General features: G+C 41.3%; 1 protein-coding gene across 1 annotated transcript in view; it reads left to right on the plus strand.

The window, feature by feature from the left end:
• Nucleotides 1–19,588, plus strand: part of LOC148011899 (sodium/pyruvate cotransporter BASS2, chloroplastic-like) — a 37,120-nt gene that overhangs the window by 16,285 nt on the left and 1,247 nt on the right. The window contains exons 8-11 of the mRNA XM_087670888.1: nt 7,004–7,085; nt 7,582–7,633; nt 7,782–7,879; nt 8,069–8,230. Of these exons, the coding sequence (XP_087527014.1) occupies nt 7,004–7,085; nt 7,582–7,633; nt 7,782–7,879; nt 8,069–8,230 (394 nt within the window). The remainder of the gene's footprint in view (nt 1–7,003; nt 7,086–7,581; nt 7,634–7,781; nt 7,880–8,068; nt 8,231–19,588) is intronic.

A 19,588-nucleotide genomic window follows, 5' to 3' on the forward strand; every position in this document is an offset into this window, starting at 1 on the left:
AAGAGTGCTGCAAGCAAAGTTTATTGGCTGAAAAAGCTTATGGATTTGTGTATGAAAGAGGGTACAGCAATGTCTACTCATTTGAGTGAGTTTAACTCCATTTTCAGCCAGCTGGTTGCCTTGAAGTTTATGATTGATGAAAAATTTAAGGCTATGTTCTTGCTTTGCACTCTGCCAGAGAGTTGGGATACATTGAGGACTGCTATGAGCAATTCTAATGCGATCCTTTTGTATGCTGATGTAGAGAGTGCTCTACTCATGAAAGAAATGAATCGGGAGAACAATGCATCCAGTAAGTCTTCTAGTGCTTTGCATACTAGGGGCAGATCATAGTAGAAAGGAAAATTTGATAGCAAGGGATGCAGTAAATCACGTTGTAAGGATGTTGAATGCCATCATTGTGGCAAGAAGGGTCACTTTAAACATGACTGGTATAAATGGAAGAAAGAGAAAAGAAAGGGCAAGAAGATAGATGATAGCAAGGAAGAGAAGAAGGAGAGTCAGCCTAAGAATAGCAGTGTCAAAATTGAAGAGGTGAATGCAGTTACTTATGACAGTGACAGTGGGAATGACGTACTCTTCGCCTCTTTACACTTTAGTAGACATGCTTTACTTACAGATACGGATGATGACATGCACACTTGGATTCTAGATTCCGGTGCTTCCTTTCATGTCACCCCTCATCGTAAGTGGTTTTCTGACTATACAGGGGGTTGATATGGTGTTGTCTATCTTGGGGACAACTATGCATGTGACATTGCAGGTATTGGTAGTGTGCAGTTGCAGTTTCAGCATGGTTATATCTTCACACTTCAGTCTTCGTTATGTTGATTTTGAGCATTGTGATCATTGTGTTTATGGTAAACATGCACAGACGTCTCATAAGAAGTCTCTTTCATTGAAATCTTCTTCTCTAGAGTTAGTACATTCTGATGTATGTCAGATGCCAGGGTTGTCTTTAGGGAGAAATAAATACTTTGTCACCTTTATCGATGATGCTACATAGAAGGTATGGGTTTACCCTGTTCGTTGCAAGGATGGAGTGCCTTGAAGCAAGATGGGTCACCACAGTCTGTCAACATAACATAATCAGCCACATTGTTTGCACCAGGAACGAATCTATCATGCTGTCCGGTAGCCCTAGACGATCTCCTAACCCAATGATCATTGTTTTCTGGCTGTTGAGTCTACAAATTTCCATTTTCAGCTTGCTATCCTAGCATTTCAGCCTGCAAATCAGCATTAACAACTTGTTGTCCTAGATGTTCTTGCACATCCAATGGCTCATCGTTATGGGCAATGGCCGCTGATCATTTCCAGTATTATTTTCTGCATTTGCAGGTTCATTTATAGCAGGTATTTGCATATGTACAACGGGCACATTTTGCTATCCAAAAAGTATTTCTTCTCGGAGTACAACCCAATGAACTTTCTCTGTTTTTTCGGGCTGTTTGTGCATGCAATCTTCCCGGAAGATAACATCATTGCTGCGTACTACTTTTCTTTTCTCCGGATCCCATAATATATACCACATTTCACCTTCATCACCATATCCTAGGAAAATACATTTACATGACTTTGGCTCAAGTTTGTTGCGTTCTTCCTTACGTATGTACACAAAAGCTTCGCATCCAAACACTTTCAAGTGAGCATACGAAGGTGGCTTGCCAAACCACACTTCTTGGGAAACTCCCCCCCCCCCCCCCCCAAAAGACCTGTTTGGTGACAGATTAATCAAGTGTATGGCTATCATAACAGCCTCTGCCTAAAAACCATGAGGTAAAGCAGCATGTGACAGCATTGTACGGACCTTGTCTTAAATGGTCCAATATATACACTCTGCAACACCATTTTGAGATGGATTATGAGAGGCAATGAGCTCCCTTTTGATCCCTTTGCTGTCACAAAATGCCTGAAAGGCCTTGGACACATATTTCCCACCATTTTCAAAGCGAAGACACTTAAGTGTCTTATTAGTCTGATTCTCAACCAATGCCAAGAATTTTAAGTAATGGACAGATAGGACAGTAAGAAATGGTATAAGGCCATGTTGTCAGAGATGGAATCTCTTGAAAAAATGGCACTTGGGACTTGGTGCAGTTGCCTAAAGGGCAGAAAACCCTTCCATGCAAATGGGTTTACAAGATGAAAGTCACTTCTGGTTCCTTGTTAAAATACAAAGCAAGATTGGTTGCGAAGGGGTACAAGCAGGAATATGGAGTTGACTTTGATGAGATCTTCTCTCCTGTAGTCAAGATGACTACATTGAGAACCATTTTGGGCTTGGTTGCAGCTGAAGATATGGAGCTCATACAGATGGATGTAAAGATTGCATTCTTACATGGTGATCTCCATGAAGACATATATATGCAGCAGCTTGAAGGGTTTGTGGCACAAGGGAAAGAGAATATGGTATGTAAACTCAAAAGGAGTTTGTATGGGCTGAAACAAGCACCAAGAGAATGGTATCATAAGTTTGATACATTTATGCAGTCTCAAGGTTTTCATAGAAGTCAAGTGGATCACTGCTTGTACACCAAGAAGGCAGCAGATGGCAGCCTGATTATATTGGTTTTGTATGTTGATGACATGCTGATTGTTCGCAAGGATACTCATGCCTTGGACTCATTAAAGCAAAGTCTTCATGGTAGCTTTGACATGAAGGATCTTGGTGATGCAAATCACATTTTGGAATGCAAATACTTAGAGATAGGTCAAAAGGATTACTCTATCTATCTCAGCAGGAGTATATCTCCAAGGTTTTGCAACGTTTCAATATGGAGGGAGGGAAAACAATTGGGGTTCCATTGCCTCCATATGTGAAACTCAGTGGAGAGGACAGCCCTACATCTGATGATGAGAAGGCTGAAATGGCCAAGATACCATATGCTTCACATGTTGGCAGTTTGATGTATGCTATGGTTGTTACACGTCCTGACATTGCCTTTGTAGTGGGAGTGGTTAGCAGATACATGACAAACCCTGGTAAAAAGCATTGGGAAGCAGTGAAAGGTATTATGAGATACCTCAAAAGCACAAAGGATTTGTGCATTTACTTTGGAAAGTAGAAGGCATCTGTTGTTGGCTTTACGGATGCAGATTGCAGAAAGTCCACTTCTGGGTATGTGTTTACCTTCACAGGAAGAGCAATCTCTTGGATATCCAGGCTACAAAAGTGTGTTGCATTGTCTACTACAGAGGCAGAGTATGTGGCTGCCACTAAGGCATGCAAGGAGGCTTTATGGCTTTTACGTCTTGTGGGAGAGCTTGGCATTACAAAGTTACGTGTTCTGCATTGTGATAGTCAGAGTGCTATCATGCTAGCATAGAATCCTATCTTTTATGCAAAGAGGAAGCACATAAAGATGAAGTATCACTTCATTAGAGATGTACTCGACAGTAAGAGCATTGAGCTTGTCAAAGTGCATATAGATGATAATCCTGCAGATCTTCTCACGAAAGGGTCTTCCAACAGAGCGGTTTACTCATTGCCGACAGATGATGGGAGTTGGATAGGTATATGTATTTCAGCTTTGTACATACCTAGACTTAGTTGATTCTTTTCTCCTCTTAAGGCACATTGCCTTTAGGTGGGAGGTTGTTGGGAATAAAGGGCCATCGTGCCTTTTATATGTGCACGGGTGTGAACACACCGTTAACACTTTTGTACTTTCATATATGTCTATCTAAAACCTAAAGAGGTACAACACTAGTCTTTTGTACCCAAGAACATCGTGCATCTCTCTCTTTGACTCTTACTCTCTACTCACCACACACACACACACACACTCTCTCTCTCTCTCTCTCTCTCTCTCCCTCTCTCTCTCTGTGTGTGTGCTGTGAGAAGGCATTGTGTCTCGATCCTCACGCTCTCTGTCATACAAACTGATCAGCTCTTTCATTTAGCGGTGTATGGTTCTAGAGAGTTACTGTGTTCCATAAGTGAAATCCTAATATGGGAGGATCCTTCTATATCTATAAATAGAGAGGCCGCCCACCATTCAGCCTATCCTTGTTTTGTAGGTTACATCAGCCCTTTGTGCTACTGTTGGTGACTTGTTTCCAGCCTACAGCCCATCACCATCTGCTGTCCAGCCATCATCGATTGCAGCCCATTCACTTGGTGCCTATCTACTACTGTTGATGATAGTTTTTAGCTGTTGACGACTGCATTTACTGCCCCAAATTTGCTGCGTTTGTTGTCCCAGCTGTCTGCCTTGCTAATCAGCCTCATCGTGTGCTTTAGTGAGCTTGTGTTTACGATAGTGCAAGCCCATACATCCTCTGACTGACCCTTCTCAGCTGGTGCCATGCTGTTTAGGGCCTTGGTGATCAGTTTCCAGCCTTGTTCGAGTGGTACACTATTGCATTTACTAGATTCCAGCCTCTAAACTGCTATGTTTTGGTGACTTGCTTGCTATCCTTTCACATTTAGCATTCTCTTAGCTTTGATTGGTGGTTATAGCACTTAGGATCTGTCTCTATTGGATGTCACACTTCGACTATTTTCACTCTCTACCTTTGAGCATTCAGTACACCCTTTCCTTCATTTACAACATTGATTCATTCACTTGTGAGTTCTCTTTCTTTCTTTGATTGTGTTTATTTTTTTGTGTTTTTGAGTTTTGCGTTTAGCGTTGTTGTCAGAGTTATTGTGTTTTAGTCATGTTCATACATTATGTGTTTTCTCAACGCAAACCCTACCTTATCTTCACATGCTTGCCAACAAATAGGACATAAGTAGGGAAAGAAAGACGTAATTTTTCAAATAGGAAGGCTAGAGAAAGTTAGAAAACAAGACTATCTTGGTCATGAAATTGTACATGATCAGTAAATGTTTAAGAAAGATCAATTGTTTTAGATAGACAAATTTTGTTTTGCAAAAGCACAACTATTGTACTTGCTCTATATAGGGTCTTCTTTGTACTTTGTATTTTTACCTTAGTGGAATTGTCTTTGATGTCTCATTAATAGAAATTTTCATTTCTTTTTTTGGATGGGGGAAGGAATGGTTTTTCTTTGTTTTGTTGCATGTCTACTTGAGGAATTTGCCTCGTTGCTAGACAAGGGAATTTAATTAATTAAAGAAAAGGATGGCATTTGGATTTACCATAAGCCCAATGGTGTCTACAAGTGATTATGGTGAAGCCTGGCTGATAAAGGCATGGATAAGTTACTTGTTATCTTGGGTAAAGAGCTAAGCGGTGTCTATGACTTTGAATTGATTATTGTAAAGCCCAGACAATAAAGGCATGTAAGTTACTCGGTATCTTAGATAAAGAGCTAATTGGTGAAATAATAGACCAACTTGATGATGCTTGATTCTAGATGTGTAGCACAGAGCTTAGAGGGGCCCTAAGCCAATAAATGTCTTCTATGGCCATGGGACGAATGCGACCACGTGCCCAACACAATGAAGCATTGGCGGGCCTCAATTTCTAGGAGGCAAGATATCCACAATAAAGGGGTTGTTGGTTAGGTAAAGAGCTTGTTATAAAGAAAGTGAACTTAATAAAAGAATATGTTTTTCTCCAATGTTTGATCGACTAGTTTATGTGATATGACTAAAGAATTGTGTAAGGAATCTTGTGTATAAGGTTAATTAAGGAACTTGCTTTTACACATAACGACAATGTGGTAGCATAACTTGTTTAAACAACTGAAAGGTGCATCGGGTGGAATGTAGGAGAGTATGACAATGAGAGTTACATTCTATGGATAGGTGGACCCAATAAGTCAGGTAGCTTTCCAACATCAAGCTAGCCATGATAAATATTGAGAAGATCCAAACATTCTAGAACCCTAATTTTTTCATTTTAGGGAAATGCAATGATGGTCATACTTTGATAGACAATTAAAAAAAAAAAGACTCTCCTTGAATCAAGTGCGGAAGTGGTAATGAGTTGTCTTTACAATATATTCATTGGCCCTATGGGTACAACATTTGTAAAGACTAGTTAACGCTAGGACGACTTTGAAAAGTTTAGGTACACTCAAGGTTGATCAAAGGGTTGAGGACTTGATGTTCCTCTTTATGAGGAAGTTTGAGAGACCACTTGACTGACTAAATCCATCATCATATGGGGTCCAAATGCCCCCTTGTGGAGAGATTCCAAATAACTATTGAAGGTTCCCTTCCTTGTCCTAGCTAGGTGTGATACTTAACAAATTTTAGCAAACATTGTTAAGTACCTTCTATATTAGGAGCATAATCCCAAGAAACTCCTCAATTCATGTAAAGAAGTCATTGAATCCCTTGTGCAAATGATGTATTTGACCTTCTCTAAAAGAATAGACAATGGTGTCATCATAGGTTTTTGAAGATTTTCAGATTTCTTGTGGGTTCGATGATTCCAAGAACTCAAGAGATGTATATTTAGATTTTAGGTGTACAAAAGGTTGGTTTGTTTGTTTTTTTGTTGTTGTTGTTGTTGTTTTTTTTTTTTTTTTTTTTTTTTGCTTTTACTTTTGACTCCTAACATAATTTTAGTGGAGTTTGCAAAGAGATGAAAATAGTTTTTTCTACTTTTTGACTCTAACATGAATTGGAGTATTCTTGTGGGTGTAGAGACTATAAGGACTCGAGATGTATTTTGACATTGTAGAAGGGAAGAGTTTTCTTTGCTTTTGGTTTCTATGAACTTGAAAGATATATTTGAGATTGTAGAAGGGATGGAAAGAGTCTCGTTTGCTTTTGACTCCTAATATAAATTGAGCTTCTGCCTACTCCCAAGACTTCTTCTCTACATGAGCATGTCATTTTCTGGAAAGTTCCTTGAAATTTTAAGATTCATGTGAGTGTGATGTCTTCTGGAAAGCTGCTCAAATGTCTAAGTAGTTTTGTTTTTTGAGATGGATATAGCTGAATGATTGTGTAGCTATTTGCCTTAATCAGTTTCTTGCTAAGTCAGGTCGTTCTTCGCTGTACAAGTAGCGTGAATAAAGTGCAACAGGCCATGCCTGTTTATTCTGTTCTTTACATGGTGTAGATTCTTGCATGCAGATGCTCAACGATTGGGGCTATTCTAATGACGCCATTGCTTACCAAAGTTCTAGCTGGTCAACTAGTGCCAGTTGATGCAGCAGTACGTTCAACTTACCTCTGTTATCATGGTGGAAATACTACTATTGTTTTTATGTTCTAGAAATTAGTCCTTCAGGAAATTCTTACCGAACTCCCAGGTGGTCAATTAGTGCCAGTTGATTCAGTGATATGTTCAGCTTTTTACTTCAGTTGTCAAGGCAGATATTTGACTGTCTTGTGTATGTTCTAGAGATTAGTTGTTCTGTTTTTCTGACTTGGAGATTGTTAGAAAATAGTAAGGAATATGATAAGTCTTGGTCATAGTCACCTGAGAGAATTTCACAATTCAAGCTAGTCTGTCTAAGAAGCAAGTCTGAAGTCAATCACTCGCTCACTCGCTCTTTGATAATTGCATAAGCACAAATCATGGTGTTTTTATGCTTTTCTAACTGGGAAGAGGGCTTGATGCTGGTCAAAGATTTTGCAAAAGTTCACACCATTAACTTGATAAAGTCATGTGTAGTCTGAAAGATGCTGTTCTTGCATGGAAATTTCAGGGCTTGGCTCTGAGTACATTCCAGGTTGTCCTTGTGCCCACGATTGTTGGAGGTCAGTTTGCCATCTCAAGCACATGCTTCCAGCATGACAGTGCTTCTGTAGTTTTGGTTGCTGCTATTCTGAGTATGTTTAGTTTCCTAACACAGGGCCAGACATATATGTACAGCTTTTGACAACTTTCTTACACTTAACTGTGCAGTATTATCCCATGAGTATTTTCCAAAAGTCACTGAAAAGTTGACAGCATTCACCCCATTAGTTGGAGTTATATTGACAACATTGCTTTGTGCAAGTCCAGTAAGTCCTTGCTCTTTGCTCTTTGTTATGTTGCTGAATCTGTTGAGCTTCAGTGTTCATGATCAGTACTGGATTGTCATGCCTCTTGAAAAATTAAAACTCAACGTATTGATGTTTCGAGAGATGGTTTGTAATGGTCAAAATCAGTGATGTGATGCATATTCTTATGTTGACTTATTTTGCGCGTAGATTGGGCAAGTCTCTGAAGTGCTGAAGGCACAAGGTGGGCAACTTATTTTGCCAGTGGCTGTTCTTCATGCAGCAGCCTTTTTTCTAGGTTACTGGTTCTCCAAGTTTTGCAGCTTTGGAGAGTCTACATCTCGTACGATATCTATTGAGTGTGGGATGCAAGTAAGTATCGTTTGGCATTTGCTAGTTTCAGTAGCTTTCCAGAGGTCTATGAATTATCTTACCTTTTGTACATTTGAGTTGGTCAGTATTTGTTTGCTTTCTCACTCCGACTGCTGCTCATATATTTTATTAGGACCAAAAAAAGAAAGATGTACTTACATCAATGGAGGGCCTGTGAGACCAAGCTAGTTACAATGGTTCCACATTGTGACACCAAAAACCAACCTGGTATAATGCCAACTACATTTGCAATATAAGGGTCTAATAGAGGTGGTATCGAGCTGTCGGAGGAAAGTAGTTACTATAATGGATGCTCGAAAGGTACTACCAGCGTTGCATCTATCTGAAGTGGTTTTTGATATGGAACTGCAGTTGTGGCTATTCGCCTGTCACATCACCCACTTGGCTCTAGCCCCTGTTCCTGTGCATTTATTTTGAAAGAAAAGAAGATTCTATCAATAACACCTTGGAGAAACGAGTTGTCATCGTACTTGTAATATAGAATATACATGCATGGCGTTCAATGGTTTGGCTTTATAAACTTGCACCATAGCATCCAAATTGGCAGCCCAGTTGGTGGATACATGGCATGTGTTGAGTGGAATCCTTGGTTCAATACTTGGTTGGGTGTTTTGGTGTGGGGGGCCTTATTCACCACACATGAAGCATTACCTGCAAAGGGTGCAAGACAGGATAGACCCGTTCAATTTTCTAAAAACTTGCACCATATGATGAAGGGTCACTATATGCACGTCCTTTTATCCATGACATCGGAATTGTCATCATCAAGCATATCCATTGTCTACACATCCATGGTCATAGGAACAACCTTCTCATCATGTGAACTCATCAACATCTCCATCACATCGTCGGGATCTCCAAAGAAAAGGGTATTTGATGCCTGGATATCCCTTGACTGCTCAGAAACTAAGGCCTAGTACTTGTTATTCAGTCGCTGAAATTTGGGCATTTCAATGAATTTCGAGAGTGCAGCTAGTCAACATTGGTTTTGGAGCAAAATTTGTCATCCAAGGAGCAAATTGAAGGCCAAAATCCCTAGTCAAACTATGGAGAAAATTTTGTTTGAAGGCTTGCTCGTTGCTTTTGGCAGCAAGAGGCATTGGACAACAAAGTAGATTGGAGTTAAATCTCAGTGTACTTCACATCCAATTCTAATAAAAGCTAAAGAAATACCAAAAGGGGTGCTAGTTTTGGGACGAGTTGGGTGTCCAATGTCCAAGATTGATTGGCAACATTTGTATTTCAGTTTATGTGAATTTTGTGCTGTTGCAATTAGTGTTAAATTAGGTCAGTACCACCCGTTCCCATAAGGATTGGCTAGTTACATTACATGGTCTTGTACTTTGCGTTTGTCAGTGAGAGTGAGGTTTGGGTGAGTGCATACTCTGACACTTGCTCATATACATATTCCATTCCAAATTTCAATGTTCAACATTCTTCATTTCAGAGTTCTCTCTCTCTCTCTCTCTCTCATTATTTACTTCATCTCTTTTCACTCAGCTTGTGCGTCTGCTTTTTGCAATGCTACACTCTAACATGGAGTAGGCCATAGAGAGTGATAGGTTGCTTGAACCTTGGGACATCCAATGAGGCCTCGGTGCTTTGCCCACACCTTGGGAGATGTCCCATAGGAGATGACTATGGGGGAATTTGAGATGCATTGGAGAAGAGCCGGGTATGACGTGACATCATTTGAGTCCCAATTGAGTGCTTCTTCCTTGATCCAACTGGATGGTAATGGAGACTCAAGGGACTTGTTGAGGATGAGGAGCTGATCTCGAGGGGATACACCACAATTGCTGCTGCACAATCCACACTTCATAATAGCACTCCAAGTGGTTAGGCCCTTTAAGCTTATCATTTGTGTTAGTGCATGGAAGTGTGTGTTGAGCCACTAATTTTAGGGTTTGCACTTCATCTTGAGTTTTGTGCATTAACCCCTAATTTAGTCTCCTTTCAACAACCCCAAAAAGCAATTAATGCTAAATCACAAAAAATAAATTGCTTAATTTGGAGAGGGACAAATGTACATGAGTTTGTGTTTAGTGCATCTTCAATCCTTCATTCATGCAGCCAACCTTCAGCACTCTCGCTTTCCATTGCTGCCCACACCCCATCCTGAAGAAGATCTCTGTTTATGGAGCCTTTCTGAGTGCTGCTACTTCCATCTATGTGGTCTCTGCTTGCAGCTGACCTGCTTTGGCGGGTCTCTATTGCATCCACTTCATCAGACACGCCTCATCCGGTTGCCCACAACCTGTCTACACCATTGTGACCTGTTTCTGAACAGTTCTTAGTTGCATTTCATTGGTCTTCTTCCTGCCCATCAGGTTGAGTTCATTACAGCAGCCATCTCTTCCAGTTTATGTTCAGTTATTGCTGATCTAGGCTGTCCAGCATCCCATGCATTCTCTTACAGTTGTTGCCATCTTCACCAAGTTTCCTTGCTTCTTAAGGTCTTCATCTTGCTGCCATATCTGCATTTTACTGCCTGGCAGACCGCCTTGCTGTTTGCTAGCCCTCTAGAGGAGATTTGGATTGCTGACGTCTTCTTAGACTTGGCAAGATCTGCATTTTTGCTGCCTCAGCTCTGCCTACATGACTGATGCCTTTTTCAAATGTCATCAAACATCTTTGGCCTGTTGGTGCTGGGTTATGGGATCCAAATAGAGTATGACAACACTCTTGGAGTTGATATCAATGTCTCCAACTCCTCTTTCAGCTCATCTCATCCCTGGTCCTTGAGACATGGAGGGTTGAGGCCTATTGTAGCATATTCAGCGTACGATTTCATTCATTTATTTATTCACCTTTTGAGTTATCTTCATCTTGAGTTCCATTGTTTGTTAGTTAATGTGTGAGACTATGCATGTATTAGTGGATTGTGTACCTTATTCCCAGTTGGAACCAGTCTTTCTTCTTGGAAAGAGTGGTAATTCCTTGATTAAGCACCTAATTACAGCAATTGGCAAATAAACATATCTTAATAATCTTGGACAATAGACACCTAGTTGATCCCAAAATTGACGCCTCTTCCGGTATTTCTTTAACTTCAATTGCTAATGGATTCAGTACAAGTTGAAATTCCATAATCTTCTTTGCTAGTCCAAAAGCCCCTTGCTGTACATACAATCAACAAGCAATTTGGGCCAATTGCCCCTTGATTTTCACCCACGAATTGCACAAATGAAACCACTAAATGGCCAAATGTTGCCTCAATTCACAATGGATGGCTTGACATCCAAAATCCTTGCAATTCCACGAATTTCAGGTGTTGATTTTAGTGTATGATGCCTTATTCTGTCGGCATAAGTCCCAAGGTAGTTGCTAAAGCCTAATTTTTGTAGAAATTTTAGGATTTACGGAAGAGATTTGTTTGGTATCCACCAAATTTGGTTGAGATTTGCCGAAAACGGTTGAGAAATGCTGAGATCTCTTGAGAATGGGTTGGAGAAGGTGAGAGAAAGCCAAGATGAGAGAGAAATCTGATTTTCTTCGCAAGAAAACCTTGAAATCTGCCTGCTACTTGCTCCAACTTGGATTTAGTACAATCACCTATATTGCCAAGCACCTCCAAAATATTGCCACCTGCTCAGTAATGCTGTTGCCAACCCTTGGAAGGTATCTCCTTACTAAGGCCCCTATGGGCTGTCTTCTGCAGCAAATTGTTGTTGTCTGATAAAATTTGGACTAACATCTCTCTTTCTCTCTCTCCCCTTCAAGCCGTAAACTAATTGAATGACTGAGACTTAGTCCCCATAAACGTTTTTTTAGTTTGCATGGGCATTTTTTGAGGTTCTCTGGTGGTTTCCTCTTGTAGGATAGCCTCAAAAGTGTGGGAGAAGTTAGAGATACTGTACAAGCACCACCGACCATGTGAGTTATGACCCTCAGTGGTCAACTTTAGGCTATGAAGTTTGAACCTAAGGATATGATTCAGTCTTTTTGCTTTGGTATATGCAAGTTGCCTTTCTGGTGGTCTATCTTGTGGAGATTGTGTTGTATAAGCTTACTTCGGAGTATGGAGTGGCCAATGCTTTACGAGCTTAGACATCAACGCACCCTGACAATCGTATGTCCTCCATACTACTTGAGCATTAGGCATCTCTATAGTTACAAAGGAGGCTTCTATCTCGCTATGGTGGCCAACAGGAGGCTTTTGAAACTTGAAAGAGGGGTGATAGGAAGAAGAAGAAGACGAGGACTCAATGTTATCTCTATGAGTTGTCTTTTGACTTTGATTCCAATTATGATTTAGACCCTCTAGCAAAGTTGAAGATGATATCTCGGAAGGGCTCATCTTTTGCAAGGAAGGGAAAGGCCATGTTGACCCCCTCTTTTTCCTTTTAGTCTTGGTGATGTAGGTCATTCCTCATGACTCTAAAGTGCCATAGAGGGAGTGTGAGAAGGTGGAGTTGGGGGTGTCGAGGCTCATTCATGTGTAGGTGCAAAGGACCTAGGGCATCGATGAAGTTTGGTAGATTGAAATTTTGGAGTTGCGATTGATATCTAGGTTTATGATGAATTGTCTCTTGATAGAGAGCAGGCTTTGCTCCTTGTTTGAGCTCACGTGAGAAGACACTTTAGTGGTCCAATTAAAGGTGGAGAATCCATGGTCACATATGCTATTGTAGAGGCATTACTAATTTTTGTTTTTAGGGTTGGTATGATCGACATAGACATCAAGTTCTTTTCAAGGCACCTTGGTGGTGGTTTGATCATCCATTGCTTGGGTATTGACTGTCCATTCTGAATGTCATTATTGTATGTACTATGGCGAGTCTTTATCATTTTATACTGTGTTGCATTAGTTCACCCTTGATTTGAGAGTAAGGTGTTAATATTTAGCAATTCATGTTTGAGTCCATGCATGTATTAGTGGCATGTGTACTTTATTTCCAATCATGATGTGGTTGATCTATTTTTTGGGTTCCTGATTTACCCTTTGTGTCGGCCAATGTATTTACGAGGGCTCATTACTGCTGACGGACCTGATCAGATTATGGCCTTTTTATTGGCTAGCATCTGCCTCCTCCAGCGAGTTCAACGTACACCATCTCATGCAGGTCCTATTGGAGAGAAGGAGTTGGTACTCGTGCCCACAACAATTGACTTACTGTTGTTCCATATTGTCTCTTTCTTGATATCTTGATTCCATTTCTAGAGGATCTATCTTCTAAGGTCTTTTGCAGTTTTCTACTTTCTTCATAGTGTTTCTCTTCTCTCTTGTGTTTCTATAGTCTTCTACAACAGATTCTTACACTTCCATTGATGCACCCACTTTTGACATTGTTTACTCTTTGTTTGTCATACACTTTGAGTTGCTCTATCTCTTTCTCTATCTCTATTCAAGCACTTCTTTAGAGTGCCATAGTAGTAAATAAAGATAAAATAGAGAAAGGGTTTGAGAGAGATATTTGGGGCACTTGTGGTCAGATAGCCAAATCAATCAAGAGTTCACTTGTTTAAGATATAGTTTAATCATACACAAGTAGTTAGAAAAGCATATAGATTGGTGTGAAGATATGCTAAGGTTTGCACTGAGGAAACACAACGTATACGACCAAGACTGAACCACAAAGACTCAAAGAGAGAGAAGCAAAACTCAAATTCTAAACGCAAAACACAAACGCAAAACTCAAAACTCAAGCACATGGACAAACATAGAGAGAAGAAACTTTGAAGTGAATGAATGCTATAAATGAATGTAAGAGTGTATAGAATGCCCAAGGGCAGAGCAATGCAGTGTTTGAGAGTGATGCCCACCAGAGACAAATCCCAAGTGTTGTGACCACCAATGAGAGTGTGGAGTGTGGGAAACACCAAACACTAATCACCAGAGTGTTTGGAAATTGAGGTGATCGCTGTGGATGATGCCTGTTGATGTGGGCGGCAGCAAAAAGCTACAAATGCAGCAGTAGGGGAGCCGCCAAGAGGATGAAAAAAGTCACCAGTTGCCACTAGGTAGGATGAAGGTCAAACGCAAGAAGCAAGTCACCAGAAGGTGTGGAAGATCACTGCCAATGGTTGCCTAGTGGAGGAGGATCCAAACGTAAGCTCAAGGAGACATGTTGTGTTGGCGATGGTAGAAGAGTCCCAACGCACTAGGGAGGAGGGCACCAAATAGTGGGTGACAGCTAGGGAGGAAGATGCTAGGCATTGCAAGGGCGGATAGAGAAGTGGTGGCAGTTTCGAAGGGTAGCTATGTGGGTGAAGGCAGCTGAAATCTGCATTGAAAGAATGAGAAACTTGCCCAAAAAGATTGGGGCTGAATGGTGGGAAGTTTGTCTATTTATAGATGTTGAAGGATGCCCCAAACAATTAGGGTTTTAGGGGACCACTGAAACTCTCTCGAACCACTAGCAAATTTGCGTTTTTCATTAATTAAAAGTGTTTTAGAGCTATTTAAAAATGTTGATCAGCTATAAAGTATGTTTTAGCTCAACACCCCCTCTTAGTCCCAAAGTTGAATATTCCATTTCAAAACAACCGAGTCATCGAACAAAGGATGTATATCGGTTGTCTAGTGGCCTATCAAGACCATAGAAGCAATGGTTATCTTACCAAGGGAGTCCAAGTAGTCACCCTAGAGAGGACATGGCACTAGGCAAAGGGGGACTTGTCGACTGTCTAGTCACCTATGAAGCCCTACAAATGCGGATGGAACTACATTGGACTTTAAAAAAAAAGTGGTGTAAAGTAATTGTAGGGGTGGCGATCGATTAAGGAATAGTGGCCCAAAAGATGGCAGTAAGGATGGTACACCCAACATATCACAAAACAATACAAGCATACCCAACCTCTTGAGAATGTCAATGATGAGGGAAAGGTGATGAAGTATCATGTGAAGAAGAATGGTGATTAGTTCGTTGATGGAAACAACTTAGGATCCATCGAGTAGTACTTTGCACAGTGGGATGCATGGTATGCTATATGCTGAAGAACACTCATGTAGCAGGTGCCACTTGGACAATGTCCCTCGTGGAAAAATTGTTTACCTGCCCAAGCGCCCTAGTACGAAGATGATGAAATCATGCAATATAGAGGGAAAGGCATAACAGGAGGGAAAGGTTGATGCCGAACATAAGTGTTGAAACTAGCAGAATACCAAGAAGGGTCGGAACTGGTAGGAACCCCCTCTTAACCTAGATGTCGATAACGAAGAAGGAAGAGGAGCTTGAGGATCTCAGTCTTTGTGTGGTGCCTAGAATCGTATGGATGAAGATAATTAAGCATCCATGTTGAAAGAGTAAGGATAACAGTCACCCCTATGATAACATCAAGAGAGATGTTGCACGACCGGTTGCAGGAGGGTAAGTCTCCATGCTAGTAGGAGAGTAAAACTCCAAGTAGATGAAAGCATGACAGTGCAAGCCCGTATGTTAGTCCTACATTGAAATACAAAGCCCCGCAAAAGAGATGAAAATTTGCAAGTAGAGAGGTAAGTGGTGAGATGCTCAAAAAACAGAACTGAAAATAAAAGAAAGCAAAGCCAAGTGCAATACAATGAGTATGTAAGTAGGTATCGGAAGTCTAACAAGGAAAAGGTTGAGTGTGTGGCCACTGTATGTACAAGGAGGTAGAAAAGGGGTCCTAGAAGGTACAGTTACAGTGGATGCCCTAGAAATGGATGTGTAAAGTGCAATGGGCAAGTTACTAGCAAACCAATCAGCTAATCCTTTAGGAGTAGGGAAGGAGATAGGTTGCTGAGATTATCCGCATGTCACATATCTAGTAGTTGTTGGGGCGGATGGAGAGATGGTGTAGTAGCAGGGGGTGTAGCCCCACTAGACCGGCTAGTCAGAGTAGAGGTAGTCGTAGCAATTTGTTGTAGTTTTCTAGGAGGAAGACCCTAGGGCTTGGTATGACATTGCTCCTTCACATGGCTTGACCTATGGCAGTGTGTGCAAAATCTATTTTTCTCAGGAATTTGCTGCTAAAAGGGTCGTGTTTCTTTGGTTCTGTTGGAGGAAGGGGTGTTACCCTTGTTTTGGCTTGCCTTCGCATCTTGCGAGTTCTTGTCATTACTATTGGTTTTTCCTCTTGAAGAAGAGGCAACCAATCCTTGCCCCTCTAAATGGATGTGTATGGAGGATCTTTTATGGACTTGATTGTATAGCCTCTTGTAATGTAAGAACTTGCACTTCAACTTGTAGAGCATCGGCAATTGAGATAGTGAGATAATGTGCTGGATAAAACGGAAGTATTGGTTGGGCAACTTGCTCAAGAAGAATGTGAGTTGATCATCATTTGACTTCGGGGATACAGTAGTGGAAAAATCGGTTAGTAAACGCCAATACTTGGCCAACTTGACTTTCAAATCATCCCCTTCCTTAATGGAAAACTCTTGAAGCTCGAAATCGAGATTGATACATCGAGTGCGATCTCGAGGTGCATAGTGGTCCAATGAGATGACTCAACGCTCAGATGCAAGGGAAAAATGCTGTAATTGAGAGCGGAATTCAAAACGTGACCCATGCATTAACTCAACATTGGTTGTAGCATTGTGGACTCTCCATTGACAAATGCGATTAGGGTGAGCTAATAGGCATAGGCTCGATACCAACAGCAAGGTTTCAAAGTTCCTGAGATTCAAGCACTTCTTGAATGAAGTTTGACCAATTGGTAAAATTCGACCCATTAAAATGAGTCTTATCCGTGAAGGCATTTTTGGCCATTGCAACAAGAGTGGTAGTGTTAGGAGATGGAGAAGGTAGCATAGGAAGGAATCCTAGAGTGCCCACTATGTATATGAGAAGTGTGCATAGTAGATCTATATGTGGGCAAGGGCTGACGAGGAATGTGAATGGGAAGCGCTTGCGGAGCCGAAGATAGAGGGATAGAGACATGGGAAGAAGAGGATGGAAATCCTGTGCAGAGTGTTCCAAGGGATATGTGACAATAGTCCATAAGCAAAGAATGGATATCATTGCGTTTGAAAGGTCATGTGGGGGGGTTTATGAGTGTCCGTGGGGTGGGTAGTGAGGGGGATGCCCATCACAACCCTCCCAAAGTGGAAGAACGTGGTAAAGTGGGGGTATGTGGAAGGTTTAGTTTTAAAGGCTGGCATTTCTCCTAATGATGCACCAAGAAGTGGAGTGAATGAAGGGTAGGTAGATGGTGGGATGGAAAAAGAAAAAGCGCTTGGAGCAGAGATGAAAGATTCAATCCCTAGTATACTTCAAGCGGAAGTGAAATGTAATTGCAAAATTTGGAATGAAAATTGAGTAGATCAGAATGTGGAGAAAATAGTGGTGGGATGGGACAGAGTTGAGAAGTGTGGTTTACTTGCTTAAATGAAACAAATGGTAGAGATATATCTGATGAAGGGAATTTGCTTCAAGAGCCTTCTTTATTAAAGTTAGCAGACTAAAAATCATCTGGATCTTGCACAACAAAAGAAGTAGGAGAGGGTTTTGGCTCATGTGACTCAAAAGGGTTATATGAATGTTACACAAGGCCTGGTTGTGATGAAGGAGATGGATTGCTAGACGTGCCGAATGTTATGGTCTCTCCAAGATCGGAGAGAGAGCTAGTCTCACCAATTGGTCCAAATGGAGTAGTAGCACTCGTTGGAGGTGTGTAAACATGACTATACGTGATGCTCAAGTACTCCTCAAAATCTTCATTTGTAAGATGGCCAATATGAGAAGAAGAAGATGTTAAAGGTGAAGGTGTGTCTACATGCTCCTCAAGACCATAATACCTTCTTAGAGCCTCCAATGATAGAGAGGGCTGATAGGGCATCATAAGATCCCTACAAGAAGGCGCTTCAGACATTATTAGTCAGAATCAAGTTGCGTGTGAGTCTCGCACCAAGACTAGCCTCCATAATCACCATAGGATGCTCTTTAGAAGAGCATTGGCTTTGATATCATGTGATGATATGCTAGGATTTGCACTAAGGAAACACAACATACCCTGAAATACAAAGGCAGAGACAGAGACAAGCAAAACTTAAACCCTAAATGCAAAATGCAATTAAAAACTCAAAACTCAAACACATGAACAAACACAAAGAAAAGAAACTCTGAAGTGAATGAATGCTGTAAATGAATGTAAGAGTATATAGAATGCCCAAGCGTAGAGCAATGCAGTGTCGGAGAGCTACATCCACTGGAGATGGATCCCAAGTGTTGTGACCGCTAGTTGGAGTAGTGTAGAGTGCAGAAAACAGCAAACACTGATCTGCAGAGTATCTGGGAATTTAGGCGACAACTCTAGATGATGCCTGATGATGTGGGTGGCAACAGAAAGCTGCAAATGCAGCAATAAGAGAGCTGCTAGGAGGATGAAGGTCGTTGCTAGCTGCGGCTAGGTAGGGTGAAGGTCAGACGCAAGCATTAGGTCACCGGAAGGTTTGGAAGTTCATTGCCAATTGTCACTTGGTGGAGGAGGGTCCAAACACAAGCCGGAGAAGGCAAACTGTGTGTTGATGATGGTAGAAGAGTCCAAACGCAGTAGGGAGGTCGCCAAATAGTGGGCGACAGCCAAGGAGGATGGTGCTAGGTGCTGCAAGGGCTGATGGAGGAGTGGCAATAGTTGTGAAGGGTAGATTGCCACATGGATGAAGAGGCTGATGGCTGAAATTTGCATTGAAAGAATGAGAAACCTGCACAAAAGGATTGGGGCTGAATGGTGGGCAGCTTGTCTATTTATGGATGTTGAAGGTGCCCCAAAAGATTAGGGTTTTGGGGGACCATTGAAACTCTCTCGAACTGTGCACCAAATTTCTGTTTTTCATTAACTAAGTGTATTTTGGGGCTGTTTAAAAATGCTAATCAGCTGTAAAGCACGTTTTAGCTCAACAACGGGCACAATATGGAGTGAGTGTAGTGAGAGAGGCACAACAACCAGTACATGAGACACTTTGTTAAGCTGAAAAGACAAAACACCAGTTTGAAGAGAATAGATTAGCAAAACATGCAAGTTTACCACAGTCAGGAGCAGGTCCAGCCAAAAACACAAGGTCTAGGAGGTCTAGGAACAGCAGGCAGCAACACTAGCTGCAGCCCTCACAACAAGGCAGTAGTCAAAAAATGCAGGGTTCAATACTTCTGGGAGCAGGAAAACAGGTCACTTGCCCCAAAAATGGGTTGTGCAGCTGATAGACATGTTGCGTTGTGAGAGATGAAGGGCTGGGAGTGAACTTAAGTTGCAGCAGCTCCAACAGCAGTAAAACACAGCAATAGCAGACCGATATTAGTTAGTAGACAGCAGGAAACAACATCAGAATGGAAGGTTCTAGCTGATTGACATCATTTGAGAATGCGCCAATGAACTGAAGTGCAAAAAGACAAAGCATAAACACTAATACGATGAAACATTGAGGGCCAT

The sequence above is a fragment of the Lygodium microphyllum genome, chromosome 28 (assembly GCF_053477565.2).
Source record: "Lygodium microphyllum isolate KBCC chromosome 28, Lygodium_microphyllum_v1.1.10, whole genome shotgun sequence".
NCBI classification, from domain to species: domain Eukaryota; kingdom Viridiplantae; phylum Streptophyta; class Polypodiopsida; order Schizaeales; family Lygodiaceae; genus Lygodium; species Lygodium microphyllum.